Source organism: Phalacrocorax carbo, chromosome 3 (assembly GCF_963921805.1).
Source record: "Phalacrocorax carbo chromosome 3, bPhaCar2.1, whole genome shotgun sequence".
In the NCBI taxonomy this organism is placed as follows: domain Eukaryota; kingdom Metazoa; phylum Chordata; class Aves; order Suliformes; family Phalacrocoracidae; genus Phalacrocorax; species Phalacrocorax carbo.
Genome location: NC_087515.1, coordinates 118,303,891 through 118,325,136, shown reverse-complemented (window position 1 = coordinate 118,325,136; position 21,246 = coordinate 118,303,891). Strand labels below are relative to the sequence as shown.

Sequence of the window (21,246 nt, the reverse complement as noted above, 5' to 3'; positions counted from 1 at the left end):
GCTCCGCGCTGTCAGCTTTCCACAAGACCTGCCAGGGCTCGGCAGCAGCCGCAGGCCCTTGACCCTCATGTTGTGCGTGTTCGTTTGAGAGGAGAGCGCGAGGCCTCTTACGCACTGTCGGTCGCGGCCAATGTCTTTCACTTAAACCCGGGGGGCGGTAAGAATAAACCCCATTTTGTATACAAAACATTACATATTATTAAATTTTTCCCTTTTGTCCTGGTATTTGAGCTTCTTTTGTAGAAATGTGTATTAGAGGACAGTGCCAGTTACGTCATTGCGGGCTGTGCCAATTACGTCATTCGGCGCTCCACCAGCCGGACCCGCGGGGGGGAGGGGGCGGGTACCGGGCGGCGCCCTTCGCCCGCCCCCTTCGTCCCCTCCCCTTCCCCCCCCCAGGCCCTTGGGTCCCCTTCCGGCCGCCGCCGTACCAGTGACGTCCCGAGGCGCGCGCTCCGCCCCGCCCGCCCCGCGGGACGTGTGCCCGCCGCCGGGCGGAGGCGCTGGCATGGCGGGCCGGGCGGCGGAGGAGCTGCTGGCGGCGGCGCAGGCGCAGTTGGCGGCGCGGCGGCTGGCGGCGGCGGAGGAGCTCTATGGCCGCCTCATCGCCTGCGGCGGCGGGTGCGCGTCCGGGCGGGGCGGGCGGGCGGGCACGGGGGCGGGCCCCGCTCTAACGGCCGCTCTCACCTGTCCCCCCGCAGCGCCGGCCGCCACCTCGCCACGGCCCTGAACGACCGCGGCCTCATCAAGTATCTTCAGGTGGAGTTCGCCGCCGCCGTGGAGGACTACACGGCCGCCATCGAGTGCCAGCCCGCCTTCGAGGTGCCCTACTACAACCGCGGGCTCGTGCTCTACCGGCTGGGTACGGGCCGGCACGCGGGGGCGCGGGCCTTCCCTCACCCTCCGAGCCCGGCGGCCTCCGCCCTTCCCCGGCGCGGCCCGCTCCCGGCTTCCCCACGAGGCGCGGGCGGGGAGGGAGCGCTCTTGCCCCGGGCTTCACCCGGAGCTGTAACTGCCGCCGTTTGACAGGCGCAGGGGCCTGCCTGGCACCGGCGGCGGAAAGGCTCACGCCAGAGATAAGGGGTGACGGACACGCCCGTTCCTCCAGGCCTCGCAGGGCGTTTCAGCTTCGAGGCTGCCCTTTGCGCGCAGTTGGACGTCCCTGTTTGCGGATGTGCTGCTGCGCCGTTTGAAACGATACTATTCAGGGAAACATCGGGGGAAAGTTGCAGTTTCAGTTTAGGAAAAAATTGCATTAGGGGTTACACTAGCTAATTCCAAACGTTGCCATTAAACCTAAGACAAAACCTCTGGTGAGCAGGTGCAGCCATAGTGAGCACAGCCTCCTCAGCTTGCAGTGGGCTGTCAGTCAGCTGTCTCTGGGGAATTTGCTGCCTGAGTTTTGAATATGCCAGAAGAAAATGATGCACACCCCCACCCGCAGTTCCTTTTGTGGAGCTAGGCCCTTGCCAAGTCAAGACAGAAGTTGGGGGGCTAGGGAGAGCACTAGGAGAACAGAGCCTGACCAAGGGCGCCAGCTGGGAAGCAGCACGCCTGTATGCCTGTGTTCCAGGTTTAAAGCAGCCTGGCTGTTGGTTGCCCCTTTTATGTTCAAAAACAGGTATTTGGGTTCTTGCTCTGAAGACCTTTGATTCCTGCTTGGGCCTCTGGGGAATCCAGATGTAGTGGGTCCTGGAAGTAGAGCTGCTAGTTTTTGTTAGTGAAAGGGTTAGGAGTCACAGGAATCACTCTTCAATTGTGGTTTGAGAGTTTGAGCAGTTACAGAGAGATAATTCTTTCTTTCTTTCTTCTTTCTTTCTTTTTTTTTTTTTTTTTGGACAGGATGCTTTGATGAGGCCATGAAAGATTTCAGGAAAGCATTAGAGTTAAACCCCCAGTTTGAAGATGCTGCATTGAGTCTAAAACAGGCTATTCTTGATAAAGAAGAAAAACAAAAGCGAGGTTACTGAAAATGCAGCTAGTGGTGTGAAACTGTTTTGCTGAACACTTAGCGATGTTTTCATTGATGGATGAAACACAACATCATTTACATCTGTTACAACCTACTGAAGAAACCTCATTCTTGGGCAAATAAGTTAAAAATGGATTATGATTGCAGAATAAACTTTTTTTGATAGTGTTGAGGAAAAGCATAATGTTGGATCTAGGTGAGATGCTTGTACAGATTTTGTACAGAAGTACTTCGTAAAGATGGTGGAAGCTCAATAACAGGAAATGAAGTCTGAAGTTCTCTTATTAGAACTGTTTCCGTATTCTTTCACAGGTTGTTTTAAATAGTCTTTCATGGGGAAATACTATATAATACATTTAAATACTTAAAATTGGAGCTTGTGAGAAGTACAGTGACTTAATAACAATTGTGTTTGTCCCCATTTAAATATATATTCGATTTAAGCTAAAAGTGCAATTGTTAATTATAAGGTGTTGTCCTTGAGATGCCGTGGTAACTGATTTTCTTTTCATTTCAGGGAATTTCTGTATTAAGAAACACTTAACAAAAACAATAAGATCTTTTTAGGTAATGACATCTGTACCCCACAGGAGGAATGTGGTATAAGCATTTAGTCCGGTCTAAGTTCTTTCACTCCAAGAGGTGGTTTTAGGTTATGTAAAGAGGAAGGAACAGAACGTACCTACATTTTGTAATCTCCTTTTAAAAGTATTGGACAGATTCATAAGTGAATGAATAAAAATGAACATGTACTTTTTATCTCGTGATTGTCTTTGAAGAGCTTATGGTAGAGGATGTAGTTGGACTATTCACAGTAGGAACTGTGGCTTTCTCCTTTTTATTGGAAAGGTCAATTGCTTGAAAAATACAATGTGAAATCTGTCTGACTGAACTGGCTGTCAATACCCAGGCAGCTTCATTTCTCACGTGATGGGGGGGCCAGTGCTGAAATCTGTAAATCATCAGTAAGGAACACCCTTGCATGCTCATAGCAACACAAGTTCTAATAAAAATACTCTGATAGCCCACATAAGCATTAGGATATTTTTTTTAATAGATTATGCTAACGACAGTTCTCCTTCTTGGGGTGCGTTTCTCTGTGGATGATCCTAGAGCCTGCGCAAATGCAGGGCTTGCTGGAGATGGTGGCAACCTTTGGGGTAAGTCATGAGAACCGACTGACTTGAGGCTCCGACCACCTGCCCCAGCAACCTTGCTGAGACCGCTTTCAGCTTTGGGAGGAATCCCTGCAGCAGCCGCAGTGAGCGGATTTGGAGCAGGGGGCTGAGAAACAGTGCATTTACCTCCTGTGCGCTGTGGCACTTGACAGCAGACATTTGGAGGTTATATAAATATGATGCGTGATAGCAGGATGTAATTTACAGTTTGGAAAGCAGACTGGTATTATAATGATGACTTTTTTTTTTCCCCAAAAAAAAAGTTTAGTTGTGGACTTTTCTGGATATATTAAGCACGTGTTTTGCTTCTATTTCTACATCTTAGTGCTCTGTCCCCAAAACAACATTGATAATTTAAGGACTTGGCACATTTCATGCCACCTCAGTCTCAAAAATTGAGAAACCATACCAACTCTTGGTTGATGGTGAGAAGGTGAGCTTGAACTAAGCCTGTTCCTGGCTTTCTATGCCAAGAAAATTTTTAAAGACAGTATGAACAGCTGAATGTGACCTATGCAGTTTCACTATGAGAGATCACCGATGTGGTTCTACACTGAATGCTGTTTAAATGACCCGATACAGATAAAAATCAAAAGGGTAATAGTAAATAAGTATTTTAGAAAACAAAGATGCTAGAAATAATATCCTTGCTACTTACTAGCTTGTGTTATCTTGTGAATATCGCCCAATTAATTCTAATGCTTTGTTGGCACAGAAATATTTCACTGGACTGGGAGGAATTTTATTGCAGATTTTTCTGCAGTATTTCCTCTTCTCTTCTGTAAAAAGATGAGCTGTCATGGTGCATTTTGGCACAATTTAGAATTCTTTCAAGGTAATTTTGGCCAGTAAGGTTCTCACTTGCATTTTCCCCTTTCACATGCACACATAAGTCACTTAGTTCTCTGGCTTTACATCACAAGATTAATTGGGGTTTTCAGTCTGAAACCATTAAGTAGTGTTATGTGGTGTTCTTTCACTCAGGGCTGTCAAAAGGGTATAAACTGCTGTTATCAATAGGAAAAAAAAAAACCTGAGGATGTGTTTAGTAACTCCCCTTGCCCTGCAAGCTTTCCGGTTTGTAATCTTTTAAGAATTAAAAGTCTAATGGAGAGCAATAAAATTATATTTATATAGTGTTTCCACATGAAATTCAGACAACCTCTCAGCTTGTAAAAGGCACAGGGGTTGTGTGCTTTGGATGCTTTGCAATGCAGAGGTGCTGTGGCTTTACACCTTCACTGGGCTTTAGGGGTTGTCTCTGCTTGAAAATTATAGACCTCTGTAGAGCGTCTGGGTCATTCCTGTAGCCCTTGCGAAGCCTTTGCTAGTCAAAGGCATGGCGCTGTACCAGTAAGTCCAACAGGTGCTTGCAGCTAATGTACGTCGACTGTGTCTCTGCCCAGAAATGTTTCAGACGTGAATAATTCACAGCCACTTTCCCAAGATTTTCTACCTATAAACCTACTTTCCAAAAGCCCTTGACTCTTTCCTTCACTGGCAGCCCCTCCGTTTAGTTTGTTCCCCATAGCTGGGATTCATTTGGCAACGAGTAACTGTTCTGGTGTTTTACCTCTAAACTTACAAAAGTACATGATTTCCTCAATACATTACAGATTTTTTTTTTCTTCAGTATCTGGAACGGCAGTCTGCAAGATCTCACTTGCTCAGAGAACAAGGCAAAGATTAACACCATCACCCTGTGCTTTTCCCTAGTACCCTATTTGTCCTTCTACTGAAACACAGGAGGAGGAGTTATCACACCTCTTGCAGTGTTGCAAGGCCTTTCCCTTGCTTGTGCAGAAAGGTAGGAAAAGATCACTAGATCCCAGGTTAGCAAGGCACAGAGCAGTATAAAAAGTGTTTCATATATGTTTAGTGTGAGATGCAGCACGGGGAACAAGGAGAGCCATTCTGAAGGGAAAGCTGCAGCACGTTGCGGGGAAAGGGCCAGGTTGTCAAGTGGCCAGAGTATGTTCTTCCATGTGCTTTCCCTCCGGATGGACAGCAGAGGTAAGTCAGCATTAAAAACCTGAAACTCTGTTAGAGCTGAGGTCTGCGCTATGCACTGTCCTGTTTAATAGGTAACCTTGGTAAAGTAAATTGGTAGCAAAAGGTGCACTATTCAAATTTTGTGGAGAATGAACACCTTTGCATCAGTCAAGCTCAGCTATGCAGGTCTTTGTGATGGGTTGACCCTGTCTGGATGCCAGATGCCCACCAAAGCCGCTCTACTGCTCCCCTCCTCACCCGGGCAGGGGAGAGAAAATAAAAGGCTCGTGGGTTGAGATAAGGAGAGGGAGAGATCACTCACCAATTGCCATCATGGGCAAAACAGACTTGACTTGGGGAAATTAGTTTAATTTATTACCAATCTAATCAGAGTAGGGTAATGAGAAATAAAACCAAATCTGAAAACACCTTCCTGCCACCCCTCCCTTCTTCTCAGGCTCAACTTCACTACTGATTTCTCTACCTCCTCCCCCTGAGCGGTGCAGGAGGATGAGGAATGGGGGTTGCTGTCAGTTCATCACGCCTTGTCTCTGCTGCTCTTTCCCCCTCATGGAGAGGCCTCCTCACATTCTTCCCCTGCTCCAGCGTGGGGTCTCTCCCAAGAGTGATAGTTCTCCATTAAATTCTCCAATGTGGGTCCTTCCCACGGGCTGCAGTTCTTCACAAACTGCTCCAGCGTGGGTCCCTTCCACAGGGTGCAGCCCTTCAGGAACAGGCTGCTCCAGTGTGGGTCCTCCATGGGCTCACGAGTCCTGCCAGCAAACCTGCTCCAGCATGGCCTCCTCTCCATGGGGCCACAGGTCCTGCCAGGAGCCTGCTCCAGCATTGGCTCTCCACAGGGTCACAGCCTTCTTTGGGCATCCACCTGCGCTGGTGTTGGGTCCTCCACAGGCTGCAGGCGTATATCTGCTACACCATTACCCTCCATGGGCTGCAGGGGCACAGCCTGCCTCACCATGGTCTTCACCACGGGCTGCAGGGGAATCTCTGCTCTGGCACATGGAGCACTTCCTCCCCCTCCTTCTTCACTGACCTTGGTGCCTGCAGGGTTGTTCCTCTCACATATTCTCACTCCTCTCTCCAGCTGTAGTTGTGCAGTTTATTTTTCCCCTTCTTAAATACATGACCACAGAGGCGCTACCACCATTGCTGATTGACCTTGGCCAGGGGTGGGTCCATCCTGGAGCTGTCTGGCATTGGCTCTATGGGACATGGGGGAAGCTTCCGGCAGCTTCTCACAGAAGCCACCCCTGTAGACATCCCGCTACCAAAACCTTGCCATTCAATCCCAATACAGTCATGCTCTCCCTTGACTATCAGAAAGGGAAGGGTTAAGAAAGAGCCAAAAACGATGTTCAAAATGGAAGATTGCTCGTAGAAGGATAATATTCTATATTATTTTGTGTTAGCAGGTTATTGTCAGTCTGCCTAATCCTTTTAATAGAGGCAGAGGCTGGATCAGTAAAACAGATTCAACCGCAGCCTGTAGCTTTTGTGCATGATGGAAGGGCTGGTTGCTTTTTATGAAAAAAGTTTGCTGTGAGATCTGGTCAAGGTGGAGGTCCACCACAAGTATGGAATGCTGCTGGAAGCCTTCCCGGCTTTCCAGGACAAAAGGGAAAGATCTCGGATATCCCACTTGCTGCAGGTAAGTTTACCTGAATCTGCTTTGCAAGACTGCAGATGAGCAAACCTGAGTGATGCAACACCGGGCCTGGTGTTGGTCTGCATGGAACAAGACAGTGACCCGTGAGCAATGGGAAAAGAAGAGCTAGCATTTAGTTATCATTATTTAACCTTGGTCCCAATTTACAGATTTCAGAAGGACTACTTTTTAGATGAATAGAAAGTTGACCTAAACCGATGAGTTTCTTACTGTTAGCATTAACCTGGGGAACGTGCTCTCTTGGAAAATGTGTGGAGGCGGTAAGCTTGCTTGACTCTGCAGTGTTAGCTCCGGACAGTAGAGTGCACTGCTCATACAGCAGAGAGGAAGGCATCTCCCAGGCTGCTGCTGAAGGGGGTCTTGAGATCGCAGAACCCTCTGGTTCCTTTTAACAAGACTTAGTCCTTCAGTAGACACAGCTTTAAGACTACATTTATTCAGCAATCATCACAGGCATGACTGCAGCTTTTGGGAAGTGTGCCACGTATGTGCACTGATCAGTGTGTGTAACCAGCCAGCCTGCGAAGACAGGCTGCACGAGCTGTGCAAACCCACCGGAGACTGCACACGTGTGCGCCTGCATCGGCATCGGTGCGATTGCCCCCTCTCCAGCGCTGTCAAACACCTACTCGTGCTGCAGCACACCTTCAGTTACAGTGTAGGTGCATCCTGAGAGTGATTACAGGTGGTAATGTGTCTGGTTTGTCCTTGATTCCTAGGAAATAATAATTAAAAAATGTTTTCTGTGGGCACAGAAAAACAAAACACCAGGTAAGTTTTCCTTTTTATTCATGTTAGAGCATCCATCTTTTCCCATTTTGTAGGGTTAGCCTTTTCCATACAGGGGCAGGTGAGAGGAAAGTGGGGAACTAACAGGTTTCCAAGACACTCAGGTCAATGTAATGTTATAGACAAAAATCTGCATTAATGGGGAAAAAAACTATGCCATTGTGTTGCACGTGGAAGAGGCCCTAAGTAGCAGATTACTTGGCTCTTTGAAGCCAATGTTGGTACACCAGATGGTTGCTGTTGCACATTAGCAATGAGATGTTCTGCACTTACATTACTTTGTATGTATTTTTATTTGGCTTTTCAGATTTGCACTTTACGTTCACATGGGAGGATTGGCAGTCACATTATGAAATATTACAAGAAGCAGCTGTAATCAGGGCTGGAATAATTTTAGTGATCTACGAGTCTGTATTTCAACAGCTGGAAGAAACAAGAAGTGTTATTTTGCAGCCTTGGGTTATTTTCTGGTAAGTTTTCTTTTGTAGCCACTTCAGTGAAGCAACAGGTTACAAAACTTACTAATCCTGTTAGCAGACCCTAGCACTTTCCAGTGTTGTAGTACTGTCCTGAGTCCCACCGTTTGGTCTTTTCACTTCAAGCAAGATAATTCTGGTGGTCACTGAAAGAGGTAGCTCCTGTGTCTAGCTGCACCGTTCAGAAAGCAGCCAGCACAGCAGAGCCTTCATGTGCTGTTGGAGACACACACAGAGTGAGGTGAGGAGCGAGGCTGGAGCACACAGATGAATAGCTCTCATTCTATAGGGTAAATCCTAACAGTTTGGAGGATTTGGACCCTTCAAAAAAATTTGGAATATGGCAGTGATTTGTGCCTTAGTGTTTGTTTCTAAAATTTTGGACCCATTTTCTTTCAGACTGGGGGCAGTCCAGTTGAAAACCTGTTGAAATAGTATCTGGTTCCAAAACTGCCTGCTACAGCCCAACTCCAACATGCCCTGCTCTACTGCTGGCACCTTCTGCAGAGCTATGCCACCTGTGTTTGGCTTGGCAGGTAGCTCTCCTTCTTCCCTCTCTTATGGGCTCAAGGTTAGATCAGGAGACTGCAACCCCTGCCTGTTCCCTAGTTCTTGTTCCAGAACTTACTGTTCTAAGGTCTTGAAGGACAAGCTATTCGTCGCTTGTGCCACAAAACATGGTGACCTCTCTAGGTGAGTACGCAGGGCCCGGTGTTCTTTCTTACCAAATTCAGTTTACATGTGTCATCTGAGATCTGGATCAACAATCCAGACTGGTCCAGCAAGTACGTAGCCCTGGAGACTGGCTGAACAGTGACCTGGAAAGGCTGAGAATGATACACGGTGTATTTGTGTATTTTTGAAATGATACATGCATGCTGCATGCTAATGTATTAAAGCATGAACTAATGGTAATGTCACACAGTCTGTGTTCAAGGCTTTTCAGATGCTAAACCCAGAGGTCCTAAATCCCTTAAAAGACATCAGGTCAGGAGTGCTTTGCAATGACTCTTTTTCTCCTGAACACCTACCCTTCCTCTTCCTGCTTGAGCTGCACTGTCCTCTGCAGGGGCTGCCAGGTAGTATGTTGGTAGGAGAGCACGCTGCCACCAAACAGTGCACATACACCTGAGAAGAAGGAAAAGTACCGCCTGGTCCATATCAAATCCTGCTTCGGAGAGCATCGTTTTGTCTTTTGTCCACCTTTTGTAGAACTTACAGATGATTAGATTTAGGCTTGTCTGAACACTTGCACACGGCACCTTCTAGCTGAACCTGCCTTGAATTTCAGATTTGGTGTTAAAGAAACCCTCAGGCAGTTTGGTAACTCAGAGGCTGAGACAGGAGAAGTTAAAACCTCACAAGCTGCAGTGAGGCTACATATCAAAGCTAGACAGAAACTCAATCTAGTGCTAGTTGCAGCTGCACACTGAGGAAGCAGCACAAGCCAGAATTGCATCATGTTAATTTCTAGCAAGTTCATGAGTTGAACTGCTTATGAAAGGCCAAGTCAAAAAATTCTGTGGTTACTTAAGCTGCCCAGGCAGGGGTACTGACATGGCTCGTATCAGTACATGTGCTGGAGTCCACTCAGCCGGGTGCAAAGCACCGCCAGGTGACTGTCCTGGGGTTTTCTTTGCTCTTCTTAGATCTGTTAGAGGCAGACAGAACCTCAAAAGTTAAGACCAAACCCACACGTCTCTGCTTCCCTGCACATTGAGCTGGCATCTGAGGAGATGGTTGACTGTCTGGGACAGATGGGAGACAACAGATGTGAACTTCATGTGGATATTATGGCCTATAAGTTGACTTTTCTGTTCTAGACATTTTGAGCTGAAGTTCTAGGAATCTGATCCTATAAAAAGTCAGAAACACCATATAAAAATCTTGTTTACATACCAATCTCTTTTGTTTACTTCAGCCAGTCCAATCTCAAGTCACTGAAACTGTGTTGCAGAGCAGATTTGAGAAGAGAACTAAATTAAAGCTGCACACCAGTTAGGCAACTTGGTTGAATGCTGGCTAGGTCTTATGTCTGTTAGGTGTTTAAATCGGGTATTTTAAAAATGGTTTTAAGAAGTTCAGAGGATAGGGTCCATGAGTGGGAGGTGAGCCTTTCACTTATTCTTACCTGTTCCAGTCGACGTGCCAGGGTTCTTACTGCTAGCCTTTTAAAATGAGAAGGGTGTCTCACCCTGGGGCTAGCAGCCACTGGGCAGAACTCCGCAACATACTCACTGCCGTTAATCTCACACCTGTTCAAGAGAATAGATCAACAGGTCTAGAAGATATTAGGGCTTTGCTGATGAGCACATTGGTCACTCAATAACTACTTGCCCATCCACAGTGATGTTCCATCTTGGGGTGCTGTTGAGGTCTAGAGACCTGGTTACCCAGCAGTTTTCCAGGTATAACTCAGTGTCAGGTCTCTCATCTTTCAGCTCCACCTCAAGAAACACAGGCTCCATAGGTCGCTTGAGTATTGCCATGTTGGGCTCGTAGAATTCCAGAAAAGATTCATCTTGAGAAAGTGTCAGGGGATTTTGTTGTTGTTTAATTTTATCTAAATTAAAACATGTTCGGAAATTTTCTGATTTTCTGAGGACGAGACTTACTTTTGGACACTCTTGAAACTACATTCAGGGCTTGTCTTATCCTTCTGTACACTGCAGAAAAGGAAACGTTAGTGAGGTTCTTTAGTAGGAAGCAGGGCATGTCTTAACATGGGAAATTACAACAGAAAGAGTCACAGAAGTTTAAAAATGGAGGGAAAGGATTGCCAACCTGCAATATTTGATCTTGGTACCATCGTACCGGAGCCAAAGGGAGGTGATGTGGATGGATCGCTAGCGAAGGCACCTAGCACGAGGGTCTCTCTTGCTTGATAGTAGCACAAGACAGTTAGTCTGTAATAGGAGAAAGGGTAATGTTTGTGTTCACTTTTACTTTGCAGCAGCTGTACCAACGTGAGCAGTGTCACTGAGCAATAGCTCCTACCGGTAGTCTGGATCTCTTGTGATTGTCGGTGTGCTCTGTCCTGGAAGCGTCTCTTTCTCATAAGAGATTTCATTTTCATAAATAATGTGATCACCTTCGAACTGTGAAAATGGGAAGCTCATTAAAAATTGAATCTTCTCAGGAGCTAGGGCAGGGGAACAAAAGAGAAAATGCAGGAGAGACAAAGACTTCCAGCGGATGCATCTGCTCTGGCCATGGGCTTACCCTTACTGAAGTGCCACAGGTAGTGACATGGAACTTGAAGAAGGCATGTCTGTCATTATACTCTCTAGGCTTGCAAGAGCTATCCCTTAGTTTAGTTTTACTCATATCAATGGCAGGAATGGTCTTCATTTGAGCAGATATCATTACGGTACCATCTGGGTGGCATACTGAGAAAATCAGAGGGTTGGTTATAAACTCAAGGAAAAAATCACAGATCTTCCTATTGGTTGATCAGCTGTATAACTTACTTATAAATGCTGAAGAATTAAATCTGCAGCTAACAGAGAACATCTGTAAGGTCTCCATAGTTCTCACTTTCCTGAGGGCAATGTCAAACCTTGCTTTAATTTTCTGGAAGGCCACTTCCTGTGAAGGAGGTGATGGAAGAGGTCTCCTGTTAAGGCACGTGATCCATAGGTACAAAGTTCTGCTCTTTAGCTGGTGCCACGTGAATACTAACTAACATGTCACAAGAGATAAGTCAGTGTGAAGGCTCGAGCCTGGTGCAACATGGGGGCAGAATTTTTCTTGTATGACTTAATTGGTCCTGTCACAGAGGTAAATTTTGGCTATTATTGTAGAATAGTTCAGATATTTGTTACAGCATCAATTTTCCCCTGCCATGTCTTAACATTTCTACAAAATGTTGCTTTAAAAGAGCTTTCATAAAAGCTATATTGAAATATTGTTTCTGGCTCAGTGCAGACGGGATATTTTGCCTCATCTTACTAAAAATACTGAGGAGTTTGTTTTTGAAGACTTGGTGCATATCTTTTAGAGACAACTTAGCACTGCAGATTACATAATACATGGCGTTACCAGAAGGGTCTGTGTCCCATACCTCTTGTCCTGCTTGTACTGCCTTAGAGTCTTTCCCTCTGGAGGTTTTCCAATATGTACAATACTACAGCACTACAAACTGTGACGGTAGGACTGTGGCTGTGTGAGAGAAGAGTCCTACGTGCTTTAAAGAAGGCATTGCTATACAGTTCATGTACCTCATAGATAACTCCCACAGCAAACAGAGGTATTTGCAAGATCAGGTGCGTAGAATTGGTAGCTGCAAGATATCCGTTAGTAAGTGCAACGTGCCGGTTCAGGAGCTTGTTACGAAGATACAGGTTCCAGTACTGGTGCAAGCCAAAAGTAGGGATGGCTAGATACAGGTTTGCATCATCACAGTAACCAACTGCTTCTGGTAATTCTGCGGGAAGAAGGGGGGATGAAGAGTTAGCAATGAAGGAAGGTTTGAACAATGATGTTTGGCCCAGACAGAGACTTCTGTCATGAGTAAATTTTGCTTTGGCACTGCAGCAGCACTGCTGCGTCCATACTGGCATCATCTGCAGGGCTTTGGCCGTGTTGTGGATGTAGCAGCTCATGATTGGTGGGATCAAGAATCCTCATGCTTTGGTGGTGGCCTGCCAGCCTGCCAGGTCTACTCCCTGTTTCAGTGAGGCGAGCTGAACTATGTGTGTAAATATATTTTTTCAGTCAGCCTTCTTTGGGTACCCAGAGGTATTTCAAAGACAAAATAGAACAGTGAGGAGACTCACTTTCGTGGCATCCAAAATCTATGTTTGAGAAAATACCAATCAGATCTCCTGACTCTTTCAATAACTTGCTAAGTACAGTTCTTAGTGGATGATTGTCTTTTAGAGAAATGCTGTCTTTGGAGTTCACAGCAATTTATTTGAGTCAGTTGAGTTCTGCCCTGGACGCAGAGGCAGAATTGCATTTGAGGACAAACTGAAACTCGTAGCAATGTCTGAAAGTTTTGCCAGTAGATGTATGTTCAAGTTATGAGGCATCTTGTTCGCTGAGATTACAAGCCAACTTCTTCTACACACTAGTTTTTATTGCTCTCAGTGTCTCGAGGGCAGACTGTCTTGCCAGTATGCAGAAGAGCTGCCATCAGAAAAGCAGCAAGTTGGCTACGTTACCAATAATGAGCTATTGAAGGGTGGGGTTTTCCCAAAAGCTCTCATCCTCAGGCTAATGCCGTTCTCGCTGAATTCAATGAAAATCTGATCCATGCTGTTGATGCAAACTGGTTAATATCAGGGGAAAGCTTACCAATATCAGCGATCACACATTCCACCTCTGCCGAATGGTAATAGAGTGTCATCTCTGGACCCACGCTTATGGTGTAGTTAATGAGGAGGGTATATTTTGTTTCATTTCTGTTCACATACTGAAAGGAAGAGAAGCATAAGGCTGCAGTAGCAATGGCTTTCAGCACAGACAGGCATGTATATCCTGAGCAGCACTAAATAATTATTCCAACACCCTCCTCTCCCCTGCAAATAGCTCAGTCTCCAAAAACATCGCTTCAGTTGGCCTAAAACTATTCAGAAATCTGGACTGGATTCAACAGCTCTTTTAGCCAAACATAAATGTGGAGAATGTAGTGCCTGTTCAGAAAATGGAGGCAGAAGTGAACACAGTGGTGTTTCCTCTGTAGCCCACTGGTGAAAGAGCTTGTAGAGGGAGATCCAGGTCCAAAGCCTTATTCTTTACTCAGAATGTGGGCTGAGCCCAGGAGAGCAAGGAATCAGTAAAACAGAAGGTGTGAGGAGGTGCTAAGAGAGATGCCTCTCAATATCCTTATTTACCTCGCTAAAAGTGCTCCCAAAGCAAAACCTGCTGTTCAACCTGAAATAAATACTTCTGAAAATTTTTGGCTTGCTTTGATCCTTAATGCAATTTAACTGTGGTTTGACTGCAGCCTGAAAGCTATTTGCGCAAGTCCTGATCCTGTGCGTCCACAATGTTGTTCCTTGTAACAGAAAATAGCATCACAGCTCTGCGTGATTTGGTTGAAACAGTGGTAGAGGACTTGCAGTTATGTGTTCTCCCACTGAAATAAGAGGTTGAATTCCCTCTGTGAGTTTATACTTTTTACAAATATTTAGATTACAAATGGTCTGAAGCTTAACAAAATTACATTTAGAATACCCTGAGCCTGCCTGTACGTGCTCGCACGGTGCATGGCCTATGCCAGCAGTCAAATGGCTCTGCATAAACAGTAGGTTCAGGAATTACTGGATGTTGGTAACTGGTGTTTGCAGGATTACAATAATTGACTTATTTTTCCAAGGCACTCCTGTTTCAAGGAACAGCATTTAGTAGAGATTTGACAAACCTCTTCCTGCTGGGCATGAGGTTGGACATTAGCCATGCATTGGACAGACACTAAAGGAAGTCATACTCCATATCATCTAACCACACTTGATGCTGCAAGTCCTCCAGAGACCTAGGGAGAGCAAGGTGGGGCCATACAAGCCTCTAATCTGAATTCAGATGAGCTCAGACTCATTGACACCTTTATGCTCGAGGAGCAGTTGTTGGTTAATAAAAGCCAGAATTACATTCTGAAAAGTGACTGCCCTACCTCCTCCACTCAGCTGCTGAACTGACCTGCTGTATCTTACCTCCTTTAGAACATACGGATCATCAAAAGAGACTTCCAGGATAAATCCTTTTGTTCTATTAGAAAAAGGAGTTTCGTAAATCTTAAACCCATGGTGCTGTGCTTCCCTCAGGGTAAATGGCACGTTTCCTATTGCGATTGCCACCAGAAAGACATCGGGAAGAAAGTGTCCAAATGCAACATTAAATAGCCTTTCCTCTGGCAGAGTATCTGTAGGGAGAGAACATCAAATTACTGCTGATGTGGATCAAGTAATGAAGACGGTTGGGGTGGCCTCCCATTCAAGTTCCAGGAAACTTAGCCAACAGCCACCCCTTTAATGGCTCTGATTAATGAGTGTTTGTGTTCTAGTCAGATCTAAAATACTCTGAGTACACGAGAATTGCTTCAAGCTGCAGAAGATTAACAATACATACAACTTTATAGAAAGCGGGTTCAGTAACTTTCTAGAGGTGCACTAAGATGTGTAATGACTTTCCTATAAAGAAGTCTAGAATCTAGTTCAGCCACAAAAAATGTGGAAAAACTATCATAATGTATATTGAGAGGCTTCTTTTTCTTTCTATATCAGTTATGCAGACAGCTCCAAAAATGTTTAGTGTCTTAAAGCAATGGAAAATATCATTAGAAAAACATTACAGCACCTCTGGATGGCACAACGATTTCATTATGCTCCCAAGATAACAAACACAGGCAGTTTGGGAGAGAAAATGCCATCAGTGAATGCTGTCCTCAGACAGTTCTTCTCCCCAGTGTGATAATTGCACAACACAACATCTTTATTCTAGTGTCCCAGTGCTCCCTGGAAAAATCTGGATGTTAGTGTGAAAGAAATGTTTACATTCTTATCAGCAACTTATAATTTTCATTTCATCCCGTAATGACGGGTGATAAATGGTACATCTGTTACGCTAAAGGTTTGGAGTTTTTTATAATATCTTGAATCTTGGCTTTGGCTAGCAAATTGGAAGTGGGAGTTGAGAACATTCTGGTGAATGTAGGTATGTGGCAAAGGTCAAATGGAGCAATGTATATTACAGCAAAAGCAAGAGACTGGTAAAAGTCAATGAGAGGAATAACTTACTGTTGATAACAGTTGGTATTTGTGGCATGAAAGGTGTGGTGATGGATTTGATGACAGTATATTTTGTGGTTTGCCAATCTGCATCTGTCCATGTATGCTCCAGAAACAAGTCAATACTGTAAATGACTCCGTATACACCACCAGATATGGAGCTCTAGGAGGTAAAATTTGTGACTAAGTCTTAATTCTCAATAGCTCAATAGAGGAATGTCTGAATATGGTTAACATTCTTACACTAGAAAGAGAAAATTACATTCTAGCACAGTTTGGGATGGATTTTGCTAGGGGAGCTTGTTTGTTTTCTTGGCCCATTCCATGTCCAGCTCATATACTGCTGAGATTCTCAACAAGGAAGTATCAGGTTTTGGGGGAGTCCTCATTCAGTTTAGTAAGTAACGATATTTGCATTGGGTTTTTTTATAATCCCTGGACTACCACCAGTCATGTCTCTCATTCTGTGTCCGTTCACTCTGAAAGTTTGTCAGCGCTTCCAACAGTTCTTCAGACCAAGCCTGTCTGGTGTTAAAATATAAAGAGTGATGTAAGTGTCCACTGATACACAAAAAAGAACTTCTGAAGGGAATAAGTCAAAATCACACCAATGTCATCTTTACAAATGGAACTGGTAAAGAGCCTTGTGAGAATATTGCCAGCTCCTTTCTAAGTGTCCAAGGACAGGTTGGATGGAGTTTTCAAGCAATCTCAACTAGTGAAAGATGTTCGTGCCCATGGCAGAGGGGTTGGACTAGATGATCTTTAAAGGTGCCTTCCAACCCAAACCATTCTATTCTGTTCTACTGAACGCTTCTTTCAACACTGCCTCTGTACCTGTAGATTATAGATCGGCAAAGAATATACTATGTCCAAAGCAGGTGGCTGCACCCAAACTACACGCTGGTAACCTGTCCCATGCTAACCCCTGCTGTCTGCATGGAAATTGTCTGGGAAATTACTCCTTGACCCAGGCCAGAAGTTTACCAGAACTAGTTTCATAATGTAACAACACAGACAATTGAACTCCAGTCCCCAGGAATCCTTTCACTCCAATTTATTAGTATGTTACAGATTATTACCAAAAGACAGTGTCTTGCTTCTATCATGTTTTGTAATCATACATACTTAGTTTCTAAGTAAGTGCTTTCAAAACACAAAGAAGGAGCATCTAGGTCTTCAAATATTTCTTGTATCTAAGAAATTTAAGCAGCATTCAATCACTATTTGGAATGATCATGATCTAGAAACATCTTCCATGGTGCAGGCCCTCAAATTTGTTAGCGTGTGACAGGCTCGTACTAACCTTTAGCTTGCCTCCTTCTGCTCCAATAGGGACAGTTATTCTGATGTGTGTCTCGTTGTACTCCAGTAAGTAGTTCTTCTCCTGTAGGTTTACTATGACTCGATCATCAACTCCCATTAAAATGTTTTTAGACAGAAAGGTGGATTCTTGAACCACTAATGTGGGGATAATGCTTGGCACAGTCCATATTAGCATTGTATCAGTGAAACTGACGCCATCTGTTGAGTTAGAGAGACAGTCCCAGAAGACCGGGTAATTGGAGTTACTAGTCCATCTTCACTCTGCAACAGTTGACTTCCCCTGACTGCTTTTCACCAGGGTACCTTTACAGCTTTCGCTAATGAAACACTTTGTAGGATATTAGGCAACTATTGGCTAAATAGTAGCTAATAGCTAATTTGTCACAGAAACCCTGGCACTTGAAGTAGACTTGAATCAGTTTCAGGTGACTAATTAATTTTTTCAGAAGACTTGACAGTCATGCTCCCAATGACCTGCTCTGTTGTCCTTCTGGTCCCAGGAGTTTTGCCTTACTGGCAACATCAGTTGTTTACGTTAATACTGTTCTGTAAGAAACAGAAGGTGCAGCCACCACTATTCTGCAAAATGCCAGGCTAGTTCTGCCTCTCCAGCAGGAAGGACTAGGTGAGTTCCAAGGATGCCGAGCTGCATCCCCTGCAGGGAGTTATATGACAGGGGAGAGCCAAGGCTGTGGGATTAGTCCAGGGGAGGTTCCCTGGCCCTTCTGCAGCAGTTTTACTTGTCCCCAGTTCTCTGCATCTAATGTGGAGCTTTAAGAAACCAGAGACAAGGCACGACACTGCACAGGGAATACAAATATTGTAAATTTACATCAAGGAACATGTTTGTCCGGGACTAAAGCCATGCACTTTTAGCTCAGGTTGCTCTAAGGGCAACTTGTAAACCTCTTCTCTTACTGAGTAGGTCACAGGAAAATGAGGAGACTGTGTTTTCTACTAGTGTCTTAGCTTGTTAGTTTTTGGTGAACGAGGAAGAAATCCTTACCAACAGGACAGGAGACAGTCGTGTCAATCAGCAAAAGCAGCCACCGCTGCCTGTACATGGAAGTGGAAGTGACCATGTTCATATTTACACCACTGACCTGTTGGGATGCAGGCAGAAGAAGAGAACTGATGTTCTAGAGAGGCAGTGGAAACAGCACAGTTTTGTTTCCGATTGAGAGCAACAACTCACCACACTGACATCAGATTCGTTGCTGTGATAGGGTGCACGGAGGTACACTCGGGACAGTGTATTATTGAAGCTGTAGCCCAGTTTTGCTGCATCGCTTACTGTTATTCTCTTTCTCCCTGATGGAGAAACAAACATCAGTTGCCATAGCTGGTATGCAACATTTTGCGTCTGCAAGAGAGAGATGAGCTGCATCAGATCTAAGTCACAGAACCACAGAATGGTGGGGGTTGGAAGGGACCTCTGGAGATCATCTCATCCAACCCCCTGCTTGAACAGGCACACCCAGAGCAGGGGGCACAGGACCGCGTCCAGGCGGGGTTTGAATGTCTCCAGGGAAGGGACTCCACAGCCTCCCTGGGCAGCCTGTGCCCCTGCTCTGGCACCCGCACAGGGAAGGAGTTTTTTTCTCATATTGTGGTAGAACTTCCTGTGTTCCAGCCTGTGCCCATTGCCCCTTGTCCTGTCATTGGGCACTAATGAAAAGAGTCTGGACCCATCCTCTTGACACCCACCCTTTAGATATTTATACACATTGATAAGATCCCCCCTTAGTCTTCTCCAGGCTGAACAAACCCAAGTCTCTCAGCCTTTCCTCATAAGGGAGATGCTCCAGTCCCCTGATCATCTTCATAGCTCTCTGCTAGACTTGCTCAAGCAGTTCCCTGTCTTTCTTGAGCTGGGGTGCCCAGAACTGGACACAGTGCTTCAGTAGTACCAAAGTCTCTTAAAGAACTATGATATTGTAGCACCTATTTTCATGTTAGAAGCTGGAGTAACTGGAGTGACACTGGACACTACTAGTTCACCCCAGGCAGGAAATACACTTGATATATATAAAGATAAGGATTTCTATAGTTCTTTAAGGCACCTTTAGAGGTAGTCTTATAGCAGCCCTGGAAGAAACGTAGACTAGTGGCCTTGAACAAAATGCTCCTTGGACAAAATGCCTGTACTGTTAATAAAACGATTGCCTTCGTGTCTGTCGATTGCGGGGGCTGTCCAGAGGCCAAATGACAGACTACCTTTTATAGTATGTAGCCATACTGGGTCAAAGGTAAGAAGAGAAGAATGTCTGTACTGGTCTAGAACAGAGTCTCCTGAAATGATAACTATATGGGAGGACAGTCAAAAGGAAAAATGGGCATAAGGAGCAAGAATGACATGAGAAAAATAGAACAAGAGTATATATTTCCCCCTAATACTTTCCAGCCTCAAATAATTTTTAGCTTAGGGACTCCTGAGCTATCTGTAACTTCTTTGTATTTTGTATGCCTTATTGGATTTCTCTTCAGTCAACTTTTCCAGACTCTCCTTGAGATCAAGCAAGCTTTTAGCAGCCACAACATCTTTTGGCAAGGAGTCTGACAGATTCACTACCCATTGTGTGAAGAGCCACCTATCTTTGTTTGTCTTGAATTCAGTTTCCACTAATGTAACAAGCACATGGCTCTGTTCTCCCACCTAAATGTCTTTCTGCAGTCTAGAGTGCTAAGAAAACTTGAGAGGTTTTTCAGTACTTGATGGCATCTTTGCCATCTCCATTTTTTTTGACAGAGATGGAGCTATGCCACAAGAATGACTCATGAGACTAGTGAGAAGAGGCAGGCTGGGAACTGTTAGGAAAGACTCCCCTTCATACCTCTGGCAGTGCTGACATCCATGCTACGGTGTAGTCGTTTGAAACTGCAGGGACATCGGTCTTCACTGACACCTGGGGACAAAGAGGAGATTCTTTGGGAACAAACAAATCTTCAGCATTGTTACAGGCATGGGAAGCAGAGAGAGGGCTTTCAGGTTTCTTCTCCAGTGTCTATCAGGACACTGATAGTGTCCTCCAGTGTCTATCAATTTACATACACTCTAGGTAATTAAAGTGTTTCCAAAAAGCTTCTTGATGACAGTAATTTCTGTGGCCTTAAAATGAAGGTTAATGCCAGGGCATTTATAGGGTTCATGTACAGCAGAGGGAATACTTTGTGTATTACCAGGTAAATAAAAAGTCCTGTTTCATATCTGGAAAACTATAAACTAGATTCCACTCTGGAGACTTTCAGGGGCATCTGGGTCTCTCCACTGGAGGTATAGGGCTATTGGCTTTAACAGGAATGGTTCCCTCTTCCTGAAAATGCAGGATCCCCAATACCTAAGGCAGATGCTGTGGTGTAAATCTTGCCAGCATGTGCTGCAGAGTGAGGCAAGTTCTGGACACTGAGTTGGGAGTCAGTGTTTACATCAGGCATCTGTACCATGGTTTAAGTGTGCTGCAACACCCAGACATGACTGCACAGCCTCAAGTCCTAACAGGAGAAATATGCTTTCTTCATCCTGCCTATAGTAGGTGGATACAAGAGGCAGTGAAGTTTGTATTGTTCAGTGCCTTATTTCTACATTGGTGTGTAGATGCTGGTAGCAGGCTGGACAGCCAAATCATATCACCCAGCGGGAGGCAGTTCTGTCTCACAGTGATGTCCTGAGAGTTGTGTGATGCAGCAGGGGTGCAGCTCTGCAAACTCTTATTTATCATTTCAGTATAAGGATGATGTTCTCACAGATGCTGCAGCACTTTATAACATAAAGGTGATCTTGTGAGCTAAACAGGTTGGCTTGCCTGGCTGCTGATTTACTTGCAGTGGCTTGATTTACATCATCTGTACAGTTAACTGAATTTCACTGCATTCAAAATACCTATGACATGTAAATATATTACTAATAAGCATCTACAGTTACACCCTCTGCTGAATATCAGCAGGCTGCTATTATGCCTGGTACATAGTGTAAAATCAACTTCTGACAGGAATTTGTGGAGGTTGTTGTGGCTGGTAGGGAGCTTGGATGTAGCTTCACCCTCAGTGGGAAAACTTTTACCTCCATGTAGTTTTCTTCACACACAATTTCTCTTGA

At 45.0% G+C, this 21,246-nt stretch overlaps 1 protein-coding gene across 1 annotated transcript; it reads left to right on the top strand.

Annotated features, from left to right (window-relative positions):
* Positions 1 to 407: 407 nt before the first annotated feature.
* Positions 408 to 2,731, top strand: TTC32 (tetratricopeptide repeat domain 32). The gene is made up of 3 exons (XM_064448104.1): positions 408 to 621; positions 702 to 862; positions 1,843 to 2,731. Exons 1-3 carry the CDS (start codon positions 509 to 511, stop codon positions 1,968 to 1,970), a joined length of 402 nt encoding a protein of 133 aa, XP_064304174.1. The 5' UTR covers positions 408 to 508; the 3' UTR covers positions 1,971 to 2,731.
* Positions 2,732 to 21,246: the final 18,515 nt, after the last annotated feature.

Bases quoted from the DNA above. Each gene is read 5' to 3' on its own strand.
- TTC32 (XM_064448104.1), top strand. From the start codon at position 509: ATGGCGGGCCGGGCGGCGGAGGAGCTGCTGGCGGCGGCGCAGGCGCAG. The intron at 622-701 runs GTGCGCGTCCGG...GTCCCCCCGCAG, and splicing joins CTCATCGCCTGCGGCGGCGG to CGCCGGCCGCCACCTCGCCA. The intron at 863-1,842 runs GTACGGGCCGGC...TTTTTTGGACAG, and splicing joins GCTCGTGCTCTACCGGCTGG to GATGCTTTGATGAGGCCATG.